Source organism: Artemia franciscana, chromosome 2, assembly GCF_032884065.1.
Source record: "Artemia franciscana chromosome 2, ASM3288406v1, whole genome shotgun sequence".
Lineage (NCBI taxonomy): Eukaryota > Metazoa > Arthropoda > Branchiopoda > Anostraca > Artemiidae > Artemia > Artemia franciscana.
This window is the reverse complement of record NC_088864.1, coordinates 41,950,737-41,977,046: the sequence shown is the minus strand read 5'-3', so window position 1 is coordinate 41,977,046 and position 26,310 is coordinate 41,950,737. Positions and strand designations below refer to the sequence as shown.

Below are 26,310 nucleotides of genomic sequence, written 5' to 3'. Positions count from 1 at the left end.
AGTAAAGCTGCCTTGGTAATGAAGATCCCCAGTCTTGCTTTAGGGTGGGTATGCTCAAGTATTTTGAAGATAGGCAATTTAAGAAGGTACAAAAAGTTTCGAAGAACAAGTCAAACTGTACAATGTATTCATATTTTTCACCAACAAATTACTTTCTCAAGTTAGAGTAAGGAGTAGTGACGAAACACTGCATAAGTTCCTCTTGTATGATCATTGATCCAGGACATTAGTTGTTTCATGAAGTATTTAGTTATTATTATTGAGCTAGTAATCTTTCCTTGTGAGATACTTGTTGTACTTGCTTGGGAACTATTCAGGAATGGGTTAGTTCCTCCCGAAATAGAAAAATTCATAAATCGTGCTTTGAAATAAAAAAATCTTTAAATTATGTTAAGAGGAGTTACATATTGTGAAAGTTTCGGAGTTAAATACATATTGTTCGAGCTATGTCTTATAAAGTTACTATCTCGGAATCTCAAAATGTTTGTAAAAGAAACGTCACTCAAGGAATTTCCATCTTATCAGTCATCGACTACGCTTAGTGCTTTGAACCGTGTATAATCACCTTAAAAAAGATAATAACTGTTTGATAACACACTTATCATTAGGACTTGCCATTATCTAGGATCTCAACATTCACTATTTGGAGTAAACTGCTTGCATTTTTTGATCATAATACTGAAATCTAGAATGAGGGGTTAGTCCACTCAAATAAATCTCCATGACAATAATAGATCTTCAGTAGCGACGTAGCAAGTATATCCATGAGACAACGATGTTGCTCTGTCAAGTAAGTGTCTATAGTGCGAAATTTTACGGTTAAATCTGTAATAGCTAAAAGGCTAAAATGAGGTGCTAAAATGATGAGGCACGCGTTTAAATATTTATGCTGTATAGTACTTAAGTGATTCTTCATTGCGTCTTGGAGGATATCCACAGAATTCTGTAGTTCTAGATTTCTTGGAAATATTTAAAATCAATCCTGAATGCCAAGTTCTGATTTTTTGGGGGGTATATTTTCAGAAATTTAAAATGCTGGCCTCTTGTATTTTAATCAAGTTTTATCATGCAATGTGCGCAAGATGCCAAGAGCTTTGTTACATACGAAATTGCTCCGTTAACTTCGAAATAATTTCCATGATACCCCTATTTTTGTATCCTAGAGGAAACTTTTTTTCGACGAGGTAGAATTTTTATTCCAACGTAGATATACAGTTCTTGATCTTCTAAGTAAGTTGAATAAAATTTTTGTTAAATAAAATTCCTTGTGTGACTTTTCTATTTTGTTTTGGCGAGTTTCCTATACTTCATCTAAGTTAAGTGTCCTAGGTTTGAAGCTAAACTTTTTATAAATCAAATAATTTTGAATATTGCCACAACTTCATTTTTATTTTCGAAAATTGAAACAAAATTCCCGTATCTCATGTAAGAATTTGGGAAAAAATACCATAAACCCTGATTTTGAAAAACAGAAATTCTAATTTTGTTCATTTTTTCCAAAATTTTTGATTTTTATATTTATTATATTTTTTGCTTTAAACGCCATGAAAACTAAGCAAGAAGACACGGATTCTTCAATATGAGAAAATGAACTCTAGACCTATACTTAGAATTAATGTCTAAAGTTGTCATCGCGCATCGATTTTTTCGACATATAACTTCTTTTTCTGGACAAGGTAGAATTCTTTGGTTTTCCAAAAATGAAATTTTGTTCTGTGACTTCTCCTATTTTAAAGTTTTGAATCTGCGAACTCTCTACATTTTGTCTAAGTAAAATATCCTAGCTTTTAAGCTAAACTTCTTAGAAATGATAAGATTTGAATACTGATAGAACTTAATATTATATCTTCGGCAATCGATTTAAAATTCTCACTTTTTTGGGAAATAATACTGGTAACTCTAATTGCGAAAAAGCAGCTCTAATTCTTCTTTTTTTTTTGTAGAATTCTTGATTTTGATGTTTATTATATTTTATCTGTTTGATTCCATGAAAAGTAAGCCAGAAGACATGCACTTCTCTTTATCCAAAAATGAATCTTACCCTAAGAAATAAAAGTTCAGACTATTTAACCGTTCTGCGGGTGTTCATTAACAGCAGTAAATAGCACACAGTCTTAATACAGGTAAAAAAAAAAAGCGAATAAGTTTGACGATTACTTCTTACCCACAGAACTTACTTCAGAGTCCAGACGTTGCTTAATTAGACGTTGATTTTGCAAATAATAACTTACAACAATCATAACTCATCTGCAAACGTGATTCGGGAGTGTAGAAATTAATTATGCGTAATATATAGTTCCATCAATTGTTGCATGCGTTGCTCCGTAATTTTGATATTGTAGAACTTTCGTTTCTTCCCTATGCCTCTCAATTTTTTTTTATCTATTTTTTAATATTTTGGATTCTTTGACAGACTACACCCTGCATCCTAAGGGCTGTTGAATTTGAGTTAGAAGTATTTTTAAAGAACTTTAAGACTTTAGCGTCAAGGGCGAGGAGGAAGGAGGAAGGGGTTGTCCCCCTCATATTGGGAATAATTTCTGCTCGTTCTAAGTTTTACTGTTGCTCCTAACTTTCAGTTTATTTTTTTATTGTTTAATAAGTTCTAAGGACGTGGTGGTAGCAGACGAAGTCTGACAGATCTTGGATCCTCATCCTATAAAGACGACGATTTAGTCATGTTTTGAAAGAAGAATATTGTTTAAAATTTAGGTGATAAAGGTAATAAGCTAATGTTAAGCTACATTTTCAGAAGGTTTTTTAATGATGAAATAGTTTGGTTTTTGAAATTCATTATTTAGTTTCATGTTCCATTCATCCCTAATTGTCAATTAAATAAAAAATAGAAAATATTTAAGGGGATTGCCCCCTTCTCAAAATTTCGCTTTTTACGCTAAAGTTTTTGAGTACTTTTAAAAAAGCTTCTTTTTGTTTTAATCAAACGACACTTGTGTTTCAGGAGTCGTTCTTAAAGAATTGTGCCATATTCGAACTTTACCGTAAAGAGCGAGGTGTTGAGGAGGGGAAATCCCCTTCTTATGCGTAAAAATTTCTGTTCGTTTTAAGATTTAATGTTGCTCCTTACTTTCATTTAAGAAATCTTTTTTTTATATTTAATTTATGATCGTTTTTAAATAGTGCCTGGAAATATGGCCTCACCTCCACGGAGAAATCCCCCTAACTAAGGAAATATCCCCTAGACCATTCAATGCCGGTGAACATTTACCGCGGAAAATAACCCTTTAACACTCCACGCATAAAACTAAGACGGAAAAGAGAAAGCGAGACCTATAAGAAGAACTTCGTATAGGAATTTAAATTTCCCCAGTGTATATTTTCTCCTGACAAGTTTACTGTCTTGAAACATCCCTCCCTGTGGAAAACTCACCCCCTGGAAAAACCCCCAGTGAAAAAAATCGTCTCCCCACCCGAAATTGTATACATGCTTCCCAATAACAGACTATGCATAAACAGTGGGCTAATTTTATAACTTAAAGACCTTTCCCCTGGGGCTGTGGAGTGTCATGTCATATTTAAAGGCATAGTCATTGGGCTTTTTCAATTATGAGGAACGAAATGGCTATCTCGACATTTGGATCTGACGATTTTGGGGAAAAAATGGCCCTATATTCTTCTTAGTCACTTAGAAAGGAGTAATGGTGGGTTTCCAGCTACTGAACTTACACCCTTATTTGGGCTCTAAAGCTTGCCTATACGATTTGGGTCATTGACCTACTTACATAATCATACTACAAGAGGTAAATCATTAGCACAATCCAACGGGCATCTCATTTTCAAATATCTGTATGGACGTGATTAACTTAAATCCATGTTTTGATGATTTAATTCTATGAATAAATTTTTTACTTGGATTTAATGAAACTGGTCTGGTCATGGGCTTGGGTATACCAAGTAATGTTCCCGAATGAATCAAATGCTATAACATTTTAGATGGAACTTACGGTCGTCCATGCCCAACATCCAAGGGGCCCAATGCCCCTCCCCAAATTTCCCCCTCTTTTGTGCTTATTTTTTTTAACTTTAATTTTTTAATTTTTTTAACTTTAATTTTTTTTTGTCTTTTTTTTACTCAGAATTTTTTTTAACCTTCTTTCATGTCTTAAAATGACATCAAATATACTTAAAAAAAATCACTTTTGATATTTTCAAAATACGAAATGAAGATGATATAGATATATTAGTCGAGATTTTTCCTATTAGAAAAATAATGCTTGCTGTGACATTATTTTTTCTTTTTTTTACTTTTTTTTACTTAAATTTTTTTGGACTTTTTTGCTCAACTTTTTGCTTGGAGAAGTTTCCATTGGTGAAGTTCTTAGGGGAAATTTTATAGTGGGGGATTTTCAAGAATCCCTAAACGAAATTTTTCTTATGTCTTGCTTTCTCTTTGCCGACTAAGTTTTACGCATGGAGATGTTAAGGATAATTGTCAGGGATTAATTTTTACCAGTATTGAATTGTGTAGAGGATATATCCGCGGCAGGAGGTTTTTTTTCCTTGGAGGTGGAGCCGGATTTCCTAGCATTATTTAAAAAACGATTGGAAGTTAAATAAAATAAAAAACAAGTTTTTTTAAACTCAAAGTAAGGAGCTACATTAAAAATTAAAACGAACAGAAATTATTACGTGTATGAGGGGTGTAGCTCCCTCCTCAACACCCTGTTCATTAAGCTAAAGTTTGAATTTTGTCCCAATTCTTTAAGAACGACTCTTAAACACCAGGTTCGTTTAATCGGTACAATTAGAAGCTTTTCGAAAAGAACTAATAACTTTAGCGTAAAGAGCGACTTGTTTAGGAGAAGGACCCCCCCCCCTCATATACGTAAGAATTTCTGTTCGTTTAAGTTTTAATGTTGCTCCTTACTTTCGGGTGATTTTTTTATTTAATTGTCTAAGAAGCTTAAATAATCTCAGTTTTAAGAAAAACACTGCGAAGCAATAATTTTTGTTCATTATAAGTTTCAATTTCGCTCTTTACATTCATCAGAAAAGCTTGATTTAAAAAAAAATTGATCGTTTTAGTTTTCAACAATAAACCTTACAAAAAGATCATTGCCTAATTTAGGTGAAGAAACTAAAGAAGCTAACAGGAGTTTTTTGTTGAAATAGAGCACTAAACTTAGTTTTGAATTCGCAATTTTTTTAAGCGTTTCCACCCAAAAAAAACATGTTTTTATCACATAAAGAGTCCAAGGGATATGTTATCATCGGTATATTTGAGAAATTGCAGATAAAGAATCAGTTATTTGTGAATTTTGTCTTATATCCCAAATAATGAGATTTTAGAAAACTGAAGGACATTAAAAGAAGTTTAATGTGTAGTTAATATAACTGTTGACTTTCTAATAAGAAAGTATGTTATCGTTAGATTTACTTCTTAGACTTCAACATTTCAGAAGAACTGATTATCAATATCACATTATTATGAAGAATACAAGGTTAAAACGAAACTTACTTCAAATGCAGAAGGGCAGGGCCCTGTCCCCAAATGACTGTCCTGTGTGTGACTTCAAACAATAGCATCAATTCACGAACGCCTTGATGGGATGGGAGCTAAAAGTCTAGTTGCTAAAAGTTCTCTTGGTTAAACATTTTGACCCACCTACAATGTCACAGTGCCCTGCCAGCGCTGAAAAAAGAGTAATTTACTTTTACTGTTAAGACAATCAATCATAAATAATATTTGTCGTTGTTCCTGAATAAGCTCTGTATTTGAGTGAAAACATTTTTTCAATTGGCAGTTTTTCTTTCAAAACTCTGTTTTGTTTTATTTTATGTAGTAAGGGGGCTGGGAGGAGGAGCATTCAAGAGGGGGATGTTAAGTATGTGGTTAAAGATTTTTGGCCATGGAGATTTAGTCTAACCACGGAGGTTAATGGTATCCTTTTTATGATTTCCAACTTTTCAAATAAAAAAAATGGCTCCAAAAAGTTTTATTTTTGGTGCCATGTGGTACTTTATGACTGCGTTATCGATACAACTTTGCAAGAAGTACGTAATTATAATCAAAAGCTTTGACTAGAGTCATTAAACATACCTCTACGTAGTTCTGCTAGTCAGCACACGATTTATGAAACTAACTAAGGTGGATGGAAGGGGAATGTACAAGAGAGAGAATGTACACCTTCTGTTCAGGATTTTGACCATGAGATTATATTAGCAACCTTTTTATGCTTTGCAGTATTGCCATCCTTATGAGTTTGCAATTATTCACAAGCTGCATAACTCTTTATTATTTGGTTTTGCGCTTTGATCTGTGCCGTTGTTGTTACGCTTTGTTTTGCGGGTTTTGTAAATGGTTCTGACGCTTTTGTAAATGGTTTTATGTGTATTTAGGTGTACCCTGCGGAAGACAATGAAGTGGATCAGAGAGTAATATTCTTTCCACGAGAAGGTTTTATTATCAATCCAACTGCGTTAACAGATAGTGGTCACTATGAATGCGTTGCAACAAAAGGTGATGCCGTAGAGCATTACGGAATAATCGTTCACGTTACACGTATGTCATGTATTTCTGTTTAATTGCTTTTAAGTAGGATTTACTGCACCGGTAAACTGTGCTTTTGTGTAATAAAACATGGGCTAAATTGACCGATTCACTTAACGGATTGGTACAAATATGATTTGGGAAAATAATAAAAGCTAAGCAGAACTGTTATCCGGCTTTAATGGTTAGGCAAATGCAGCTTTTTTTTATCAGGTTTTTAGGGAGCGTACGTGTTTGAACAACTCGACATTTTTCTGTAAGAGAAGCCAGTGCTTTTTGTTATCTTTTACGAATCATTGATGCATGGATGCACAAAGAACAAAATCTTTTTGGTAAATTGTAAAAACACTGAAAATCGGCTTTGATCTAAAGAAAAAAATCAAGGTCAAAAGCGGACGTTGAAGACTCCCTTAGTCCCTTCTGCATATAAGACAATTTTAGCTGGAGAAACTACATATATCCATTCTTTTGTGCTAGTACGCATTTATTAAATGGGCACATGTACTTGCGTGTTTATATGCAACTGAGAGGCTTGCAAGCAAAACAACATGGCTCTTAATCCGTGAATGGTGAGTTTCAGACATGCTTGAAAATGTCGCCCATTCTTTTAAAACAACAAAAGCGATTGACTGACTCGGTAAAACAATACTATTTGTTCTTTATTTTTTTTTTTTGTCCAAGCACCACAGACCGTCATGCGTCTTATTTTTACGTTTATGTAAACTTTTCTTTCTTGAAGGAGGATAAACAAATTGATAAAATGAAATATGATGCAGCGGTTGTAAACTTTCACGGAAATTAGGTCTCATTTTGCATTGCAAATGCAACTGCCTCTATGGTTCATCCCGCTTCGACTTCAAATAGCCCATTATTACAGCATAAACTTTTTTATATTACCCTTTTTTCGGTTGAGAAACCGTTTTACCATTATGTTGGTACATACAACGAGGAATTTTGACTTGAATGAAGCTTATTTCAGGAAGAAATAGACAGTTGGTTTTTCGATCCGAAGGTTGGATTTTGGCTAGACAACCCATCGATTGCTGACGATTTTGGGTATTATCAGTGCTTTGCCACTTATAAAGATATGTCTGAGGAACAGTTTCACCTTTTAATTATTACCCGTGAGTTTATTTTGTAAGTGTGAGTTCTTGTCTTTGGTGGATATGAGTCTGTGTTCTTGGTGGTGTCCTTTAATTGTGTGCTATCAATTTCGTCAGAAGATGGAGAAGCAATATAACTCGGTAAAAAAAATATGCATATAATCCTGAATTCATTAAAAAGGAAAGAAACATAAATTGGGTCCCTTCAAATAAGCCAAAAATACACACCCCTTCAAACAAAAACACCATTGTGCTCCGGAGTAATACTACTACTTACGCTGTTTCTTTCTTCGTTTTTGTGTTGATGAGCAGTCTATTGCTCAGAAACCTTTTCTTTGATTTGAACCTTTCTGAACCTTTTCTTTGATTTGGGAACTCGAGATCGTGAAACGTGTGATTAGCAAATTTGCTAGACTAGGAGCGAGGCGACGTGGTATCTCAGCCACTGTTGGTGGGAAGCAAGTGCGAATATTATAGTCGCGCTTTAATGGATGTCAGGGCTCAATCAAATCTGCTCGAGAGGATAGGCAGGGATGTCCCTAAACTGTTTTCACCAGGATATCTGTCAGAAGTGGTTGTCAAATCTTAACTAGACTTGGGATGTGAGTACAAGTCTTCTGGATATGCTTTTTGAGGATGCAGCCGATCTGACTTCTGTGGGGTAGGGAAAGAGTGCATATTTTGTCATCATGACATATACCCAAAGGGACTACCGGATATCAGTAAAACTTAGTGTGACGTAGGAGCTAGTGTAATACCTGTGCCTTTTGAGGTCCAGACCTGATTTTTTCTCCGTACGGATTCGTGGAGGGGGCCAAATTTTTAGACATGCCATCCGCCATAACGGACTACCAAACGTCAACGTTGTTACATCTTATTTCCCGTTTGAATTATTGGCATTTTGTCTTTGGGCTGTCGTTGTTTCAGTTTTTGGGGAGTTTTGTCTTGACTTTTATGTTTGTTTGAATTTCAACCTTTTTTTTGCCCTGTTTTGCTGATATAAATAGCTTCTGTTAATACTTTAAAAATTATTACAAAACCTATTTAAGAATTCTCTTAGTTTCTAAAACAATCTTGAGGTGTTCAAATAGAAAGAGAGAATGACGCAAAAATCCCAAATGAACAGTAAGTTATCCTTTATAGGATGAAGGGGTTGTTCCCTCTTAAGCCCACCAGTTTTTACGTTAAAGCAAAGAGTGAACCTTTGCCGGAGGTTTACAGTCCCTCAATTTGAAAACTGAGGAAATTGTATTTTTGCATGGGTAGCACCGACGGGGTTTTCTTTTCCTTGGGGCCGCAATTTTGCAGAAGTCATAACTCGGTACTGACAGCGTTATACTTGAGTGCTACTTTTGGCTTTGTTTTGCCGAAAATTTACCTTTCCCTCTTAAAATCATTAAATCACCGTTGGGCAGCATCGGAAGATACAATTCCTTAAAAACTTGACATCTCTTTTTATCATTCTAATTGTCTTTGTTGAAAACATGAAATATAATGAAATAGATTAGTTCAAACTTTGTAACTAGCTCATTGTAACGAGGTCGATTACGCGCTGTCCTATCAACTTTTTTATTTTTATTTTTGAAAACAATATATTTCCTTTAATTCTATCTATACGATGTTAGAATTCTCTATCGCTTTTTAAGTTGATGTTTCGCTTTTTGAGCTAGTCATAAGATTCTATTTTCTCCTATGGGATAGCCATCATCCACTATTCAAAACTGATTTATTTTGAATTTGTTCGGCAGATTAATTCCTTTTTGTAATTATTTTGTGTTCATGTTTAGCTGATACAGGTGAGCCTGATCCTCATATTTCACGAGACAATAGACATGTGGAAATGGGGGGCAATTTTAGCCTTGATTGTACAGTGCATTATCCAGTCGGAGGATACATATATCTCAATTGGACATTCCCAGACATGTCTGGACTTACAGTAAGTTCAATCTTTTATTTTCATCTTTATATGTTTTAATACTATAAGGGCTCCATTGAAACAAATCATGTAAATAAAATCATGTACTACTACGAGCCACATACGAAGGACATTGTTTCACTGGGTGGGACGGCGGCAAGCTCAAATAATTATATGAATATTCAAGGGCATCTTGGGAAAAACCGATAAAGTCCAGATCTTCTGTAGGGGTGGGTGGCACGGATCCTATAACCTCTATCAGTTTCTGTGAGTGGTTGCTCCCGTTCGGCCGTATTTGATAATTAAATGTGTGAGATATGCCATTTTTGTTACTTTTCAGGAGAGCCCAAAAACGGGGAATAGTTTGGCGGCTATAGTCACTATGAAGCATGAGGCTAATGGGGATAAAGGAAACATATTCTAAACCAACTTTTTGTGCTCTTTTCAGTGATATAAATTAAATACAAGTATTTCGAGCGAATTAAAAATTATTCCATTTTATGTCGTGTGTTTCCTTTTTCCTTGGCAAAACTAGGAAACAAATGGCAAATCCTCGTGTTATAGCGCCATAGTTCGTGTTAACAAACTGTAAGTAAGGAGCGACCCAGCTCAATAGTAACCGAAACTCTAAAAACCGGAATTTGTGATACACATAGATATATCAACAAAATTGACTTATTATGCTGATTTCAAATATATAAGTATCATTAATTATATACTTACTTATTAAAGGATACGAGCCTGATAAAATTTCCTAATTTTTGGAAAAATGAAGAGACACCCCCTAAAAGTCATAGAATCTTAATGAAAATCACACCATCAGATTCTGCGTACCATAGAACCCTACTGTAGAGGTTTCAAGCTCCTATCTGTAAAAATGTTGGATTTTGTATGTTTTGCCAGAAGAAAGATCATGGACGCGTGTTTGTTTGTTTTTGTTTTCTTCCAGGAATGATTGTACCGACCCAGTGGTTCTATAAAATCTGGAAAGGACTCTTTTTGAACAGAAATTAAAAGTTCTAGGGCCCTTTTTAAGTGACCAAAAAGATTGAAGGATGACTAGGCCCCTTTTTTCTCAAAACTATCCGAGCAAAATTTTGAGATTGCCATTTTGTTTAGCACAATTTAAAGGCTGAATAACTATGCCTTTGGAGGTATCATGACCCCAGAGGCGCCATTTGGGGGGGGGTCAGGGGTGGGCAAATGCCCACCCCAGATTTTCCAAGGGGGCCCAAGCTTCCACCATAAAGGACCCTTTGTTGGCCATGATAATCCATTATGTCCAGCATAATCTATTCTGTCTAATTGACTTGAAATTACTGCACGCCTATTAATCAAAGAGCGTAATTACCTGACGACCCTTGGGGTAATTACGATATTTGGTATTAACCATTGTAAACTTTGAAAGTAGGTTAGACACATAATTAAATTCTCAAGTTCTGTCAAATGCCCATTTCCTAGATGATTATATTAATATTATAAATTCTGAATATTTGCAGTAACTCATCTAAGTTGAAAGATGTTTAGTGAATATAAGCCACTGTTTTAGATTACTCGAGTCAGTTCTTATTCTGTTTCTCTCCTTGTCATATGTACATTTACTGTATCATATGTGTAAATAACACTTTTATGCTCGACAAAGCATCACCAAGCATCTGAAACAATTTGTGACAACTTTCGACGCTAGGACAGAACTTCATCCAATCTGGAAATTGGACTACTACTTTGGCGGATGAAATGAAGCGAGAGTACTCCGAGACTTTCGACCGTCTACTAGCCGAATTTTACAGAAGGTTCACAGATAACTTGCCAGTGCTGAGCACACTCGAAGCCTTGGATCCAAGCTCGACCAAGTTTATGGACATAGAATTGCTCAAGCGTTTCTCTGCTATTTATGGCGAGCTGGATATCGACGACATTCTTCTTGAATCTCAAGCTGGTATTGCCAAGCGTTTCTTGCTCGATGAGGAAAAAAGCTGGAAAACTTCCTAGACATTGTCGACCATCTTCAGGCATTACCAGTGGCTTACTCAGAAGTAATTAAAGTACTTTGTATTGCTGCCACGCTTCCTGTAACAACAGCGAGTAATGAGCGTTTGTTTTCTAGCCTAGAAATAGTGAAAAACTACACGCGGTCTACAACAGGATACGATCGTCTCAGTCACCTCCTTTTGATGTTTTCAGAGAAGGGTTTAGTAAATATTTGACTACGACCAGCTTGTTGACGATTTTGCAAAGATGAAACCTCCGCGGTTCCCCTTGTTACCCTGAGTGTTGTAATATTTTTTTCTCTTGTTATGTTTTTCCTTTTTGTAAATATATTTGATCTGAAAGATTTCGGCTGATGGAAAACCGAGATTTTGGTTACAACCCTCAGCATGTTAATGCAGATTACTTTCACCGACGTATTGTTTACTTAAATAAGAAAGTTTCTCGTTGAGGAAGGCCAGCTCGTAGTCTGGTTGAATTTTCCACTTTCAGTTTAATCACTTAACCTCGTTGATTGTGATCTTCGATGTTGTAATTAATCTTAGAGGTCAGTGTGGCTGAGTTCCACATTCGGTTACAGTACATTTCCAATTAACACACGGGTGCTGAACATGCGTTTTTACTTAGAATATTCGATCGATGTGCTTCCAAAACCCGCATTTTTTTCTTACGCAACACGAAGTGAGTCGGGGGGGGGGGCAAGATGGAGTTCATGCCCACCCCAAGATTTGGCCCAAATGGCGCCTCTGCATGACCCCCCCCCCACAGCCCCTGGGAGAAGGTCTTTAAGTTATACAGTTTGATCATTGTTTACATTTAGTATTTACTATTGGGAAGTATGCGTACACTTTTAGGGGGGGGGCTCCTGTTATAGCTCCATCGTTCGTGGTAACGAACTGTAATTAAGGAGCGACCCGGCTCTATAGTAACCAAAACTCTAAAAAATGGAATTTTGATACCAATAGTTACATCAAAAGAATTTCATTTTTATGCTGATTTTAAATATATAAGTTTCATCAAAATCAGTTATACCCATCAAAAGTTACGAGCCTGAGAAAATTTGCCTCATTTTAGAAAATAGGGATAAACACCCCCTAAAAGTCATACAATCTTAACGAAAATCACACCATCAGATTCAGCGTATCAGAGAACCTTATTGTTGAAGTTTCAAGCTCCTATCTACAAAAATGTGGAATGTGGAAAATCATTTCGGACATTATATGCAAGACGATCAGCAATATAAAGCATAAGGCCACCTCTCGCCATCTGTTTCCTATTCAGCCTCTCCATCCTATATCCTGGAATATCTAAAAGGATATTCTTCTCTGAATCCAGGAAAGTTTCACATAATCCTATAACATCAGAAGTTCCATCAATAACGTTCCGTTTCAGCTCATCAAAAGACGAGTAGAGTCCCTGAATGTTATGATGAAACACAGAGAAAATATCATCTCGTTTAGAGGAGGCAGAACCATTTAATTGCGAAACTCTGATTTCTACTTCAAATTGAATTATTAATTATATTTTCTATATCTAAAGGATTATTTTGTAAATCAAGTAAACGATCCCCCAAAGAGTTGATACCAACCTGGCCACTAACAGAAATCGTCGATTTACTCATGGTGGATGGCAGTTCCGCCCCACGACCAAGCCCACCAGACCACAGGTATAAGGAAAAAATATAAGGAAAGAAGAGTAAAAAATAATATAATCAAGGTATGGATTAATAATAATAATAAAATCAAGGTAAGAATAAATAAGAAAAAACAGGGAAAGAGAAGAACAAAGAAGCAAGGAAAAACTAAGAAATAAACAAATAATCAGCACTGGTAATATAAACCATTCATTCATAATCATAATAATAATATCACCCAAACCATTATCATACCTTGACCTCACGCCAAGGAGTACTCCTCCCCCATGCCTCTCCCATTGAAAAGTAAAAGCACTAAAACTCACAGTAAATGGGTTTGTTCTAATACTATACTGTTGGTGCAAAATAAAAACAAATAGCAATACAATAAAAAAGACACGATATTTGTTGTAGCAGAAGATACCATTATATAAGTCACTATTACTATTTTTATTGCATCGGACCAAACTTACTCAACAAATAATTCAAGCAATACTTTTTTCTTATCAAAACACAAAAAGTGTCCGGGCTTCCACAAACTCACTAAACAAAAAAAAAAAAAATATTCAGTCAGGTAATCAAACAGTTCGTGGTAACGAACTGTAGTAAGGAGTGACCCGGCTCAATAGTAACCAAAACTCTAAAAAATGGAATTTTGATACCAATAGCTACATCAAAAGAATCGCATTTTAATGCTGGTTTTAAATATATAAGTTTCATCAAGTTTAGTCTTACCCATCAAAAGTTACGAGCCTGAGAAAATTTGCGTTATTTTAGAAAATAGGGGGAAACGCCCCCTAAAAGTCATAGAATCTTAACGAAAATCACACCATCAGATTCAGCGTATCAGAGAACCCTACTGTAGAAGTTTCGAGCTCCTATCTACAAAAATGTGGAATTTTGCATTTTTTGCCAGAAGACAGATCACGGATGCGTGTTTATTTGTTTTGTTTTTTTTTTTCCCAGGGGTGATCGTATCGACCCAGTTGTCCTAGAATGTTGCAAGAGGGCTCATTCTAACGGAAATGAAAAGTTCTAGTGCCCTTTTTAAGGGACCGAAAAAATTGGAGGGCACCTAGGCCCCCTCCCACGCTAATTATTTTCCCAAAGTCAACGGATCAAAAGTCTGAGATAGCCATTTTATTCAGCGTAGTCGAAAAACCTTATAACTATGTCTTTGGGGACGACTTACTCCCCCACAGTCCCCGTGGGAGGGGCAACAAGTTACAAACTTTGACCTGTGCTTACATATAGTAATGGTTATTGGGAAGTATACAGGCGTTTTCAGGAGGATTTTTTTGGTTTGGGGGAGGGGTTGAGAAGAGGGGGATATGCTGGGGGAACTTTCCTTCGAGAATTTGTAATGGGAGAAGAAAATTTCCATGAAGGGAGAGCAGGATTTACTAGCATTATTTAAAAAAAAACAATTAAAAAATAAAAGTGAAAAAGCTTTTTCAGCTGGAAGTAAGGAACAGCAATAAAACTTAAAACAAACAGAAATTATTACCCATATGAGGGGCTCACCTATTTCTAATACCTCGCTCTTTACGCTAAAGTATTTTCGGTAATTTCAACTACTTATTCTACGGCTTTTGTGATTCAGGGGGTCATTCTTAATGAATTGGGATAAAATTTAAGCTTTAGTGTAAAGAGCGAGGTACTAACGATGGGGCGAATCCCCTCATATATGTAATAAAAACATGAAAATACAAAAGTTCTTTACGTAAGCTACTTTATAAGTTACGTAAATCTTTAACCAATAAAAAGATTCGTAAAAAATTAAAAGTTCTAGTTGCCTTTTTAATTAACCAAAAAATCGGGGGGCAACTAGGCTTCGTCCCCCGCTCTTTTTTTCTCAAAATCATTCGATCAAAATTATGAGAAAGCCATTGAGCCAAAAAAAAAAAAAAATATGCAAATTTCGTTTTGATTATTCCTCTGCGGAGAGCCAAAATCAAAACATGCATTGATTCAAAAACGTTCAGAAATTAAATAAAAAAAACAAGTTTTTTCAACTGAAAGTAAGGAGTGACATCAAAACTTAAAACGCACAGAAATTACTTCGTATATGAAAGAGGCTGCTTCCTCATCAACGCCCCGCTCTTTACGCTAAAGGTTTTTACTGTTTTAGAAAGAAGAATTGAGAGAAAGAGTCAAACTTTAGCGTAAAGAGCGGGGCGTTGATGAGGAAGCAGCCTCTTTCATATACGAAGTAATTTCTGTGCGTTTTAAGTTTTGATGTCACTCCTTACTTTCAGTTGAAAAAACTTGTTTTTTTTATTTAATCCAGTCCATAGAATTGCCCCTGCCATTTCCTTGCCTTCTCTGTCGTTGCGTTTGTATCAGACTACTAATATCTGGTGGGATTTCATCAAACAAAAACATTTCCACTGGCCCTTTTTTAAGGTGACAAATACATAGAGATGGTGGTATGGATTTCGCAATCCAAGTTTCAAAACCTGTTCATCGGATAAAAAAATATTCTGATTGCCCATGATAGTTTTTCCACGAAGATTTTGAGCCTGTTTTAGAACTGCCACTTTCAGCTCCCTGTTCTCCATGATAACCTTTACCAGCTTTTTTTCAGGCTTAACATCAGCTATCGTGTATTTGGGTACCTCATGGATTCCAAGGCATGACGAAATTATACTATCGAAAATCGCCTTAGCGTTTACAGTATCAATCGCTGTCACGTTCCATACTAGAATATTTTTATCGGTTTCTTTACTTTTCAACTTCATCATTGTATGCTTTAGGCTAGATAACTGCGATTTCAGTAAAGAATTTTCATCAACCAGCACAGAAATGTGGCTCTTCAAATTATTGGTTTCTACCTCAAGGCTGATCACTTTAGGCTTAATACCTTCCACCTCCAATTTCGATTCCCATACAGATTCTTCGATCTTAGAAATCCTTTGATCTAATCCTTTAAAACGAGCATTCAGTTCATTTAACGTATTTGAATTTTCTTTAACAGTCTGTAAAACTAGACTCAAACTATCAGCTAGTGATTTCAATGAGATTCCTTCGATAGGACTGGATGCGAGAAAAAACTCGTCAGATTTTTCCTTCTTCTTCTTTCCTCCCATTATACAAAATAGTAATTGAACTCCAAGTAAAAATAGACTGTAGAAATATACTACCACATAAAACTCCTTTAATTACTCACTTTGCGTAATATTGGCATCTGAATCTATCCAGACCTTGCTGAACACTAAGTGAATGGTCCGACGCAAAGTAGGAGTATTTACCTCGAATGCATTCTTGTTTTATCAAAACTTTGTGAGAATAAATCCGGTTTAAGATGTTCACTGAATGAATGCTATATGTGAACTGACCAATTGAGACTTGACCAATAGAGATAGATTATACTTTTTCTAGACCTCCTTCCTTCGTGTCTGTGAACGCCTGTAATGACATTTTTAAGAGACAATAGACTTCAGCTATTATTTAGCGATCCAACTTGTGCTCAAATTCAGTACTCATGCCCGAGCCACACTGTAGTCACACTTAATCACGCAAATATATATATCGCCAATAGTGCCTGTAGTTTGGGCTACTATATTCAACTTTTGAACTTATTTTGGCTGACAAATCAGAGTGAAGATTGAAGGCGGATATTTGAAATTAAGGAAATACGGAAGCACAGCAAAGTCGTTTCCCTATCACTATGTTCAAACTGATAGAAATTATAAAGGTGCAGTATTGGTCGAAAATACGTGAGAACAAATTACAGCTGACATAGGCGTTCTAAACCATAAACTCACTGTTTAAATTATCTACTTGTATAGCGCAAGTATGGCTGCAAAATTAACAAAGAGAATGGATCATTTCATTAAGCTATGATTATATATATATATATATATATATATATATATATATATATATATATATATATATATATATATATATATATATATATTCAAATCTGATTATAGTGTGCCTCTGACATAATGTAAGGATTTTCTGAAACTTCTATAAATGTTAGAATTTTATTTGTAAATGAAAAACGAAGAATTTAAAATTACATTGTTCTTCGAAGGATGGACGCATCCATATTTCCGAAACGACTCGAGCCGATTCCATTGTTGGGTCTAACGAATACGAGGCAATCAACACAATTACTATTACACGAGCTCGAGCCTCTGATCGAGGATCTTACATATGCATGGCCTCTAACCATGAAGCACAAGGAACTGACACCGTTTTTGTGGATATATTTGGTAAGCATAGTCTTAAAAGAAGTCTTAGATGCGTTGTTTTTAGAGATACAATTGCATTAACACTGCTAATAGTGTTAGCTATCGTAAACTTTAGTATCCATTAACAAATATTTGCTTTGTCTGCATACCAGCGTATTTAAGTGCATGTTATATTCCTTTGTACCTATTATTTTGTTGCTTAAGCGCGTACTCAAAATTGTTTGTTCGGGGGAGGGGATTTCGAAGATACACAGTTGCCAATTAATTACTACTATGAGCGTCCAATCAGCAAATTTTGGGTTTAAAATGTTTCTCATCAGACAATTTTGGAGATGAGGCAGGGAAACACAGCATGTCCTGACTCCGTCCTTTTGAGGCTTGCTTATTAAGTAACAAGCAAAACCATCTTCTTAATACGAAAATAAAGAGCGACATCAATACTTGAAACCAACATAAGCCAAACTACATATAGATAAAAAAAGAAGCCCAGAGATAAAAAAAAATTGCGTAAAGACTGAAGGGTTAAAGTGGGTGCTTGCCTCCACATAAGAATGAAAATTCTGTTTCGTTTTAAGTTTTAGCAACGTTCCTTTCTTTCATTTGAAATATCATTACAAAAAAGCTAATGGTACTTATGTATTATACGAGAAACACTCAAGAAGTGAAGTTTGAAAAATGCTAATGAAATAAAACAAAATATGATGAGAATAAAATACTTTATTGGCAAACTTGTGAAGACTACAACTTAGAACTATGTGCCCCGAACACAGAAATGTCCTTAAGAGTCGCGTTGAAATAAGTTCTAGTTTTACAATTCCAATGATGTTGCTTCTCGTGAGAGTGTGTCCATTGACCCACTGCTTTGTTTTGGGCAACAACCCCTTATCCTGGAAAAATATAATTGCCAATTCTCAGGTCCTTGGCAAATCCCAAATCTTAATTGAAACATCCATGGTAAGACACTATTCTATCGCTATGCCTTGCAAGCTAATCGGTTATTGTCTTATTTGATCTTCGTGATCCAAATTCTCGAATGTTTCTTGTGTAATACATAAGTACCAATCCAATTTCTACTCGTTTGATATCATATGCAGAGCTATCATAAATCTGAAGGAGACTTCCGTACCCCTCAATCCACCTCTAGTTTGAAAAAAAGAGACTCGCATTCATAACCATATGGATTCAACCGTAGCAAATACAAAATTTCGAATTTTTGAAGGTCTTAAAACCCCTCAGAAATGTTAATTTTCAACAAAACTTCTAACGCTTCTGTGAGATGTTTTCCACCCTTTTTCAAGTTGGTGGACATTTTTAATTTAATATATTTGGAAACAGCAGAACAAAATTCTTCCGATGCATATTTTGTTTAAACCTCCGTTTTTAGAACTTTCAACCTTCCAGTTCAAAAGAAAACTGTTGATCTTCACTCTTTACTTAACCTTTATTACTAATGACAGTTTGATAAATAAGCTAATTTCCGGTTTATTAATTGATTTTTGTCTTTTCGTAAACACGTTCATGATGAAAATGATGACCTTTATCAAAAGCCTTATCGGTTAAGATAGAATTCGAAGATTAAGAAAAATCTTATCTGAAAAGTCTTTATTGATTTTTTTCTTCAATTCAAAGTTGTTTCGACTCATTTTTTTTCGTCATTTTCAAAAACTTGCTTCTACAATGAAGTTGGCCGGTGAACTCAAGCCACTGTGAAATCGGCAGTTAGTGTTGGTAATAAAAAAAAGTTAGCAAAACTACAGCCAAGCCATTGTGCTGAGAACACAAGATATGACGATTGCATGGTGACAGCACTGGACAATGACAAAAACGTAAATAGTGTAAAAGTCAAGGCCGTATCGATGGTTGGGGAGGGGGGTAAACGAGAAAAAACAGAAAAATGTGTTTATCTGCATTTTTGTTACTTTTTTTAGTCGGAATTTTTTTTTGGAGGGGGCCTCCACCCCTTGGTTGAGGCCTTGGTAAAAGTACCTAATTACGATTTGCGAGTCCTCAGTAAAAAATATGAATGAAATATGTGAAATATAATTTTTTCTGGGGATGGGGGTCAAGCCCTGCACCCCCCTGGATGCGACCTTGGTAAAAGTACTTAATTTTAATTTGCCGATCCCCGGTAAAAGTTATGAATGAAATATGTGCCTGGTTCCTTTCAATTCAGTTCCAAAATAAACTTTACATCCGCATTAAGAGGAGGGTTGCCATTGCTCACTACTTAGAATAAAACTCACTATGCTAACAGGTAAGAAACCATTACTATCAGAGAATTTACTTTAGCACACTAAAATTTATTTTAATGAAATAGTGTAAGCTTCGTTAAACGAAATATATTATGTAAAAAGACATGAAACATGCTAAACTGAATTGTTGTATTCAGTTAAAGCTTTATAAACATATGCTAACAACAAATGCAAAACAAAAGACTTAGTTTCTGTTAAGTTTCAAAGAATATTTGACGTTCTGTTTAGTTGTACTTTAATTTGCTAATAAATTCTCACAATACCGACTAGAATAATAGTTTCAACATAGATTATTTTCGTAAAAGATGTATTATTTCAGAATGATTCCCTATTTTTTTTTCTTTTTATTGTAGTCATACGCTTGAAAAGCCAGCACCAACTATAGTGTAAGTTAAATGCAAGTGGTAACACTGGCTTATAGCAGGTTCAGACACGAAACGTTGATTTCGAAACTGCACAGTTCCCTCTGTTATATGGAAAAGCGAGTCCGAAAATTGAATAAATTAATATTAATGCTAAAGTTTCAGATGCTTGCGTTTTAGCCAGACTTACTCAATGTAAGCATTCAGGCGCAATTCTGATATATATATATATATATATATATATATATATATATATATATATATATATATATATATATATATATATATATATATATATATATATATAATTTTTCTTATTTAACTAACTCTATTTAAATTACAGCATTTCAAAAATATTAATGTATATGCCTAAAGCACCTCGATTTGATTGATGCGTGTAATATTTTCTGTTTTAGAGGGGTCCTTCAAGGAAGTCCTAGAAGGTTAATTCAAGGATCACAATTTTCATATATATTTCTTTGACTTTTCGAGGTGTTTTGAAAGCGACTTATGCAAGAACGATGTTTAACATTGTCTGTCGTATTAAGTTTGCAACAAATGGGAGGTAGCAATTGTATGTCTACAGTTGTTTTCTTCTTGTTCGCTTTTAGTTTTTTTCCGATCTTTCTACTTTATCAATAAGTTACATTTCGCAAAAAATTATTGTCACAGGCCTAAATTCGCATGTCAGGGTCGAACTTAAAACTAAATTTAAAAAATGAAACAACAAGCATGATAAGATAGCTGAAAATGGCAGAAAAACACAGATGCATAAGCCGACAAGTCAAAAAGATTAAAAGCAATTAGAACCAGTATTTGTTGTTTTTTTCTGTTCCCGTATATTGTCGAATCATTAAAATACATTTTTTGTCCATGGCCCCTTCCTGGTTACCAGTTGCCCTTTCGCAGAATATATTCATAACAGCCACATGTAGTGTGTCTTTTTTTCGGGGGCTGGGGTCTAATAATAAAATTAGAAACAGGGGGTCCAATAATAAGGAGTACCCAGAAATTTAGAAAATATAGGATTCGGAGAGAGGGCTGGGGCCCTCTTGTTTACATCCCTGTCGAAGCATATTAATCTATCATTTTTTTATTTGTCTCTCTTCTCTTATTGCAGTCAATAAACTTTGTGAAGGTTTTTCTTCTTAGGTCAAATCAGTTTGAAACAAGCACTTTAGTTTGGCCCAAATAGGACCAAACCAAATTTTGTTACTCATATCCAAATTATTTTTACCAATAAATTTTGTTTACTCGAATCAGTAAAGCGTTTAGAGACTAAGGGATCTTTTGCCGCAGCTGGTTTGCTGACACTTCTAAAGCCTTTGACAATCTGGACCACTCAATGTTGTCCAGAGGACCACTTTATTGTCCTCGATGGGGCTGGAAAACTTGATGCAAGGAAATCCATCGGAAATCAAATCCATCAGAATTCTGGGCAGTTTTCCGTCTTATGTGGATCATTGTGTTCTTCCTCCAAATTGGGGTAATTGCCGTACCGATATTTCATTTGGGTGAGCGCATGGAATGGAACTAATTTAAGCCCCTTTTCTATTCTGATTGTTCTCAATATTGTGTTATGATTACCAAAACTAAACTTATCATTATAGTGTTATGAGTAATTACCAAAATCGCTTTAAGTTTGCATATGACTTAACTGCTTTTAATTTGAGAAATATTATTACACTTACAACATAATTTAGTATTGACTCCTTTGAGACACTTAACACACGATCTTGAAAAGTGAAGCTTACTTTGAAGTGAAAAAAAAGGTTACCTCCTTAAAACCAATACAGATGACTGCATTTACTCAGAACAGTATATCAAAGACTCAGTAAAGCTCTGGTGTGTTTGGTTAGACAGTGACCTTAAGTTTGATTCTTATATATCTAAAATGGTTAAATCTGCTATTTTTCTTCTACAATCCTTTTTTCAACTGAACAGATTTATTATTGCTCTTTCTTTGCTTATTATGAAGATGATAAAAATTCCGTCTCACTTCCTTGGAAACGAGACCACATAAACCTACCAAAACTTTGGACTGAAATGCCCACAGTCTGATTTTCACCCAGTGACATCAATGGAGAAACAGAGTAGTTGTTCTCTCATATTTTTTTTTTAGCTCTCTCCCCCTACATTTCTGAAAATACCCTTTTCTGGCTACTTTCATTGAAAATCTTATTTTCTTGATATTTTCACTGGAAAAGTTGAAAAAACGACAAACTTGACCCTCTTCTGGATATTGACAAATAAATTTGCCCCCCCCCCCTACATTATCATGCATTGACGCCACTGCATTTCACCGTCACCACCTTCCTCTCTACCAATACAATTTGGCAACTAATAATCATCCTAGACATATCAGAAAGAGTGCTACTAGACGTTTAGAAAGTTTTAGAAATTTCTTTTAGACATTTTTAGAAGAAGACGTTTAGAAATTACTAGACGTTTAGACGTTAGAAATTAGAAAGAGTGTTTGTAGACGTTTACTTCAAAAGAATATTACTTTTGCAATAGAAATATATCGTAGTTCCTATGTGCAGCATTTTGTCCTTCTTCTTGATACTTTGCATTTTCGTTGCTGCTGTTTTTTGTAGTTTCTTGCATTATTTAGTTCATTTTTTTACATTCTCATGCTAGGTTAAATCACTTAGCGAGTAAACATGTCCTATTCTATCTCAGTCCGTTATTTACTTTTCTTCTTTAAAAAGAAAAAAAAAATCAATTTCAGGAGAGATCTACACTAATAACTTTTTAATTGTATGTTTTATTAGCCTTTTTTCTATAGTAAAGCTAGTTTTAATGGTTCGTTTAGACACATAGGCTTATCGAGCAAGAATCTTTACAGTGTGAAAGGAAAAGTGTTTCTTACTTGCAGAAAATACATTTAAATCCACTGCTTTTTTTTCAGTGTAAAGCTTCTTGCAACGTAGTACTTTTTATGACTTCTCGTAGTACTTTGTGCATTTATACTTGTGCTTTTTTCAGTGCATTAAATTGAAAAATTAAATGGAGAAATAATAAAATAATGGCATTCCTGAAAATATGGATGCTTTGCTAGATATTAGTTTATGTATAACTGTATCTCCTTGAATTCTTAAATCATTTTTTTCTTGAAGGAAAACCTCAAAGGAATTGTTTGGAACCCTAGGGATACTGTTTTATCCTTAAGATGCGAAGCACAAGGCACATTATACTATCTCTATTGTTCTTGCAGAAGAAAACGTCAATGTTTTGAACGTTACTATTGACGTCAAGAATATCCAGGTAACAGCTGGTTCAGTGGCGCGTTGGGTTGCTGTAATCCATGCTGCGTATCCAAAGCCAGAGATCATATGGAAAAACCAGAAAGGAGAGGAGATGAAAACGGAGAAAAACTTTCGGGTTATGTCTACAGATGTGGAGTCTGTTCTGGAGATCACCAAAGTTCAGTCAAGGGACAGTGGATGCTATACTTTTTTTGCTCAAGCAGGAAACGTGACGAAAGTTGAAGGCTTAACTCTCAGAGTTCGAGGTACTTTGTTTCTTTAGATTTGGCTGATGAATTAAGGTTCTTCCCCAATGCTCAAAAATTTGTTGTATTAGTTTTATGTTGGGTAATTGTATTAGTTTCCCACCGTATTCAGTGCCCGTTCACTTAACCATTTTAGGATTACAAAGTTTTTCGATTTGTGGAGAAGTATGATTCAAGTTTTTGTTTTGGTTTAATAATAAATGTTTTCTCTCCCTCAAGAAAAAATATTTAATGAATGAAATTTCGAAAATAGAGTATAACATTTATTTTTTAGTTCTTGTAGGGTTATAAATGTTGAGCATAGCTATCTTAAGCTAATAATGGCTAAAAATTTATTTCTATTTGGACAGTTTTATTGCTGAAATATTAACTAAACATCTTCAGAATCCTGAAAAAATAATATCGAGTTTTGAAAGCTTCTTGTCTTTTGTTGAATTCAATTTATTTAAAAAAAAAATTAATGATGAAATAGTCATATAGTCTAATTGTTTTAATAAGCTTAAAAAACTATTAAACTTATAATTATTATAATTGTTTAAAAAACTAAATTTCAACATTAATTTTACAGAAATTATAAAACAACAAAATATAGGAGAGCTGAAACGTTTTGCTTCTTTGACACATGTATTTTCCAATGAAAATAAAGAGCTGTACAAAAACCTACTACGGAAAAATATTACCCTCATATAAGGGACCTGCCAGCTCTCTCAACCCCTCAATTTAGCTCTTTGTGCAGAAGTGTGACGCTGGCTTTCCTAACTGTATTCTGAAATGTAAAAAATGTACTCCTCTGGCTGTTGAGTGTGTTTTATTTACCAATTACCTTTCAAAACATTTTAAGCCTTTTCGCTCTTTAATCATCGCGATAAAAATTAATACTCTTGTCACTTTGCTATTGTGCCGAGCTTTCATTCTTAATGCATTGAGAAAAAAAAAAGAAAAGTTAAACTTTGGTGTAAAGAGCGGGGGTCTGACGGGGCTGTAGTCTCGTCATTCCTGTTAGTGTCCTCTTTACTTTCATTTGAAACATTTTTCTTTTTTATATGAAGTTCATGATTATTCTAAAAATGGGGAGAGGCCCCCCTCCCCCTACCTGCTCTAAATTTCCAACTATTTACCGTTATACTTCGACATCTGAAGCTTACTTGGTTAAGAACTATCATTCCCGAAGTAAGGAAGAAATTACAACCCCCTTAGCATCCATGTTACACGTTTAGTCCATCTTCCATAAAATTAGGGGAGACTACGGTGTAGATCCCATTCCCCTTGCAGCCCTCTGTATTGATCTGAAGGCTCTTCGTGGTAAGTCTGATCATTTAGACCTAAATGAAATGGCCATTGTTGAGCTTTAGGGATCCCTTCATCCATTCGAAAACATGCCCTTACCCCCCCCCCCCCCTAATATTTGGATTGTAACTATGCATAACTTTGTAACCATTATTATAACAACGTAAACGAACTGTTTTAACCGTCTATTTTGTATGACACCAAACCTGCACTGTTAGGGACAAATACGCCACCTCGTAGCATTATACCCTTTGAAACTGGGAAATTATGTAAATAAGTTTATGATAGTTTTTTTCAAACCGATGTATTATTTCAGAATCTGCACTTGGTAGCATCTTGGCCTATTTGGGTGAAAATTATCGTTTTGCGGCACAAAATGATATCTTCTGTGGTGCGATCTATTTTGTTACTTAAGAAAGGAATCAGAACTTAAGATTTTGGTTGAAATTATCCTTCCCTTAATATTCTATGGCCAAAGTCCTTGGGGCATTTTAGCTAGGGAGAAACCGATCATATTTAGAGCCTTTTTTTCGGCCAAGGAGCGCTGTTTTGAGAGGGTTGAGGATAACTTATGAAATTCATTAGTCATGATGCTGGCTGCAATTGCTTGATGCATGAGTTCTGATTATCATGAACAAGAATTTTATAATTTATATATCACTCACAGAAAACAAGGCAAAGGTCAACTAGGAAATATGTCATTTGAACCTAGTAAAGTATAAATCAGAGGGAATCTGGTGTTGGAATCAGTCAAACATGACATCTTAGCCCAAAAAAATCATTTTCAATAGATACATGCCTTATACCATCTTTTGTCAAAATATGTGTGTGTTACATCATTTTGTAAATAAAGATGCATTTCTTGACAAATATTGCATCATATTTTAAGTATTATCGTTTATTAATTGCAAAAGACACTAGATATAGCAACTTCTCGTTAAGTGAGCACCTAAAAAGGTCTATGTGTTGTTTCATTTCCCCGCTAGCGGTGACGAATAAAATGGAAAAAAGTAGACACATCAGTGCTACTCATGCAAAAAAAGTGATTTTCCTCGTTGTTCAAGTCAGGGAGCTGTAAGTTTCCTGCATTGGGTTGTCGACTATGATAATTCCATTAGTGTACGTTTTGTTTCCATCCGACGCCATTTCCAAGGGTTTCCAGCTTTCGAAATTCCTATAAGTTTGTTTTCAAAATAACGTTTTACTATCAGGACTAATCGGGTTTAATAGATACCATTCCTCAATCAGCAACAAATGGCATTTTCTCACTAGCCAGTTTCTTTTTAAACGTGTTTTTTTTAATTTTTTATTAGTATGGGCCGTTGTTCGTTCTTTACAAGATTGCTGCTACCGCTGCATTCTTGATTTCCCAGATTGTCAGAAGCTTTTAGACATTTTGGAATGGTTGGTTGGCATAGCTTAGGCGGATGTCCCATCTTTCAGTGAGATAATTGGCCTCGGATCTTAACGGGAAATCAGTCCGTTTCGCTTAAAATTTAATCCATTTGATTAAACATAATCCAATTACTATCTGAGAAGTCTTAG

At 35.0% G+C, this 26,310-nt stretch overlaps 1 protein-coding gene across 10 annotated transcripts in view; it reads left to right on the top strand.

Annotated features, from left to right (window-relative positions):
• LOC136041867 (vascular endothelial growth factor receptor 1-like) overlaps positions 1-26,310 on the top strand; it is a 100,727-nt gene that overhangs the window by 26,133 nt on the left and 48,284 nt on the right. For 7 of the 10 annotated variants that reach the window (XM_065726683.1, XM_065726662.1, XM_065726696.1 and 4 more), the window contains 4 exons: positions 6,358-6,520; positions 9,399-9,547; positions 17,191-17,371; positions 23,182-23,478. In XM_065726683.1, coding sequence (XP_065582755.1) covers positions 6,358-6,520; positions 9,399-9,547; positions 17,191-17,371; positions 23,182-23,478 — 790 coding nt within the window. Of the gene's footprint in view, positions 1-760; positions 791-6,357; positions 6,521-7,487; positions 7,633-9,398; positions 9,548-17,190; positions 17,372-23,181; positions 23,479-26,310 lie in introns of those variants that run through there. The other 3 variants (XM_065726669.1, XM_065726705.1, XM_065726717.1) reach the window with 2 other exon arrangements.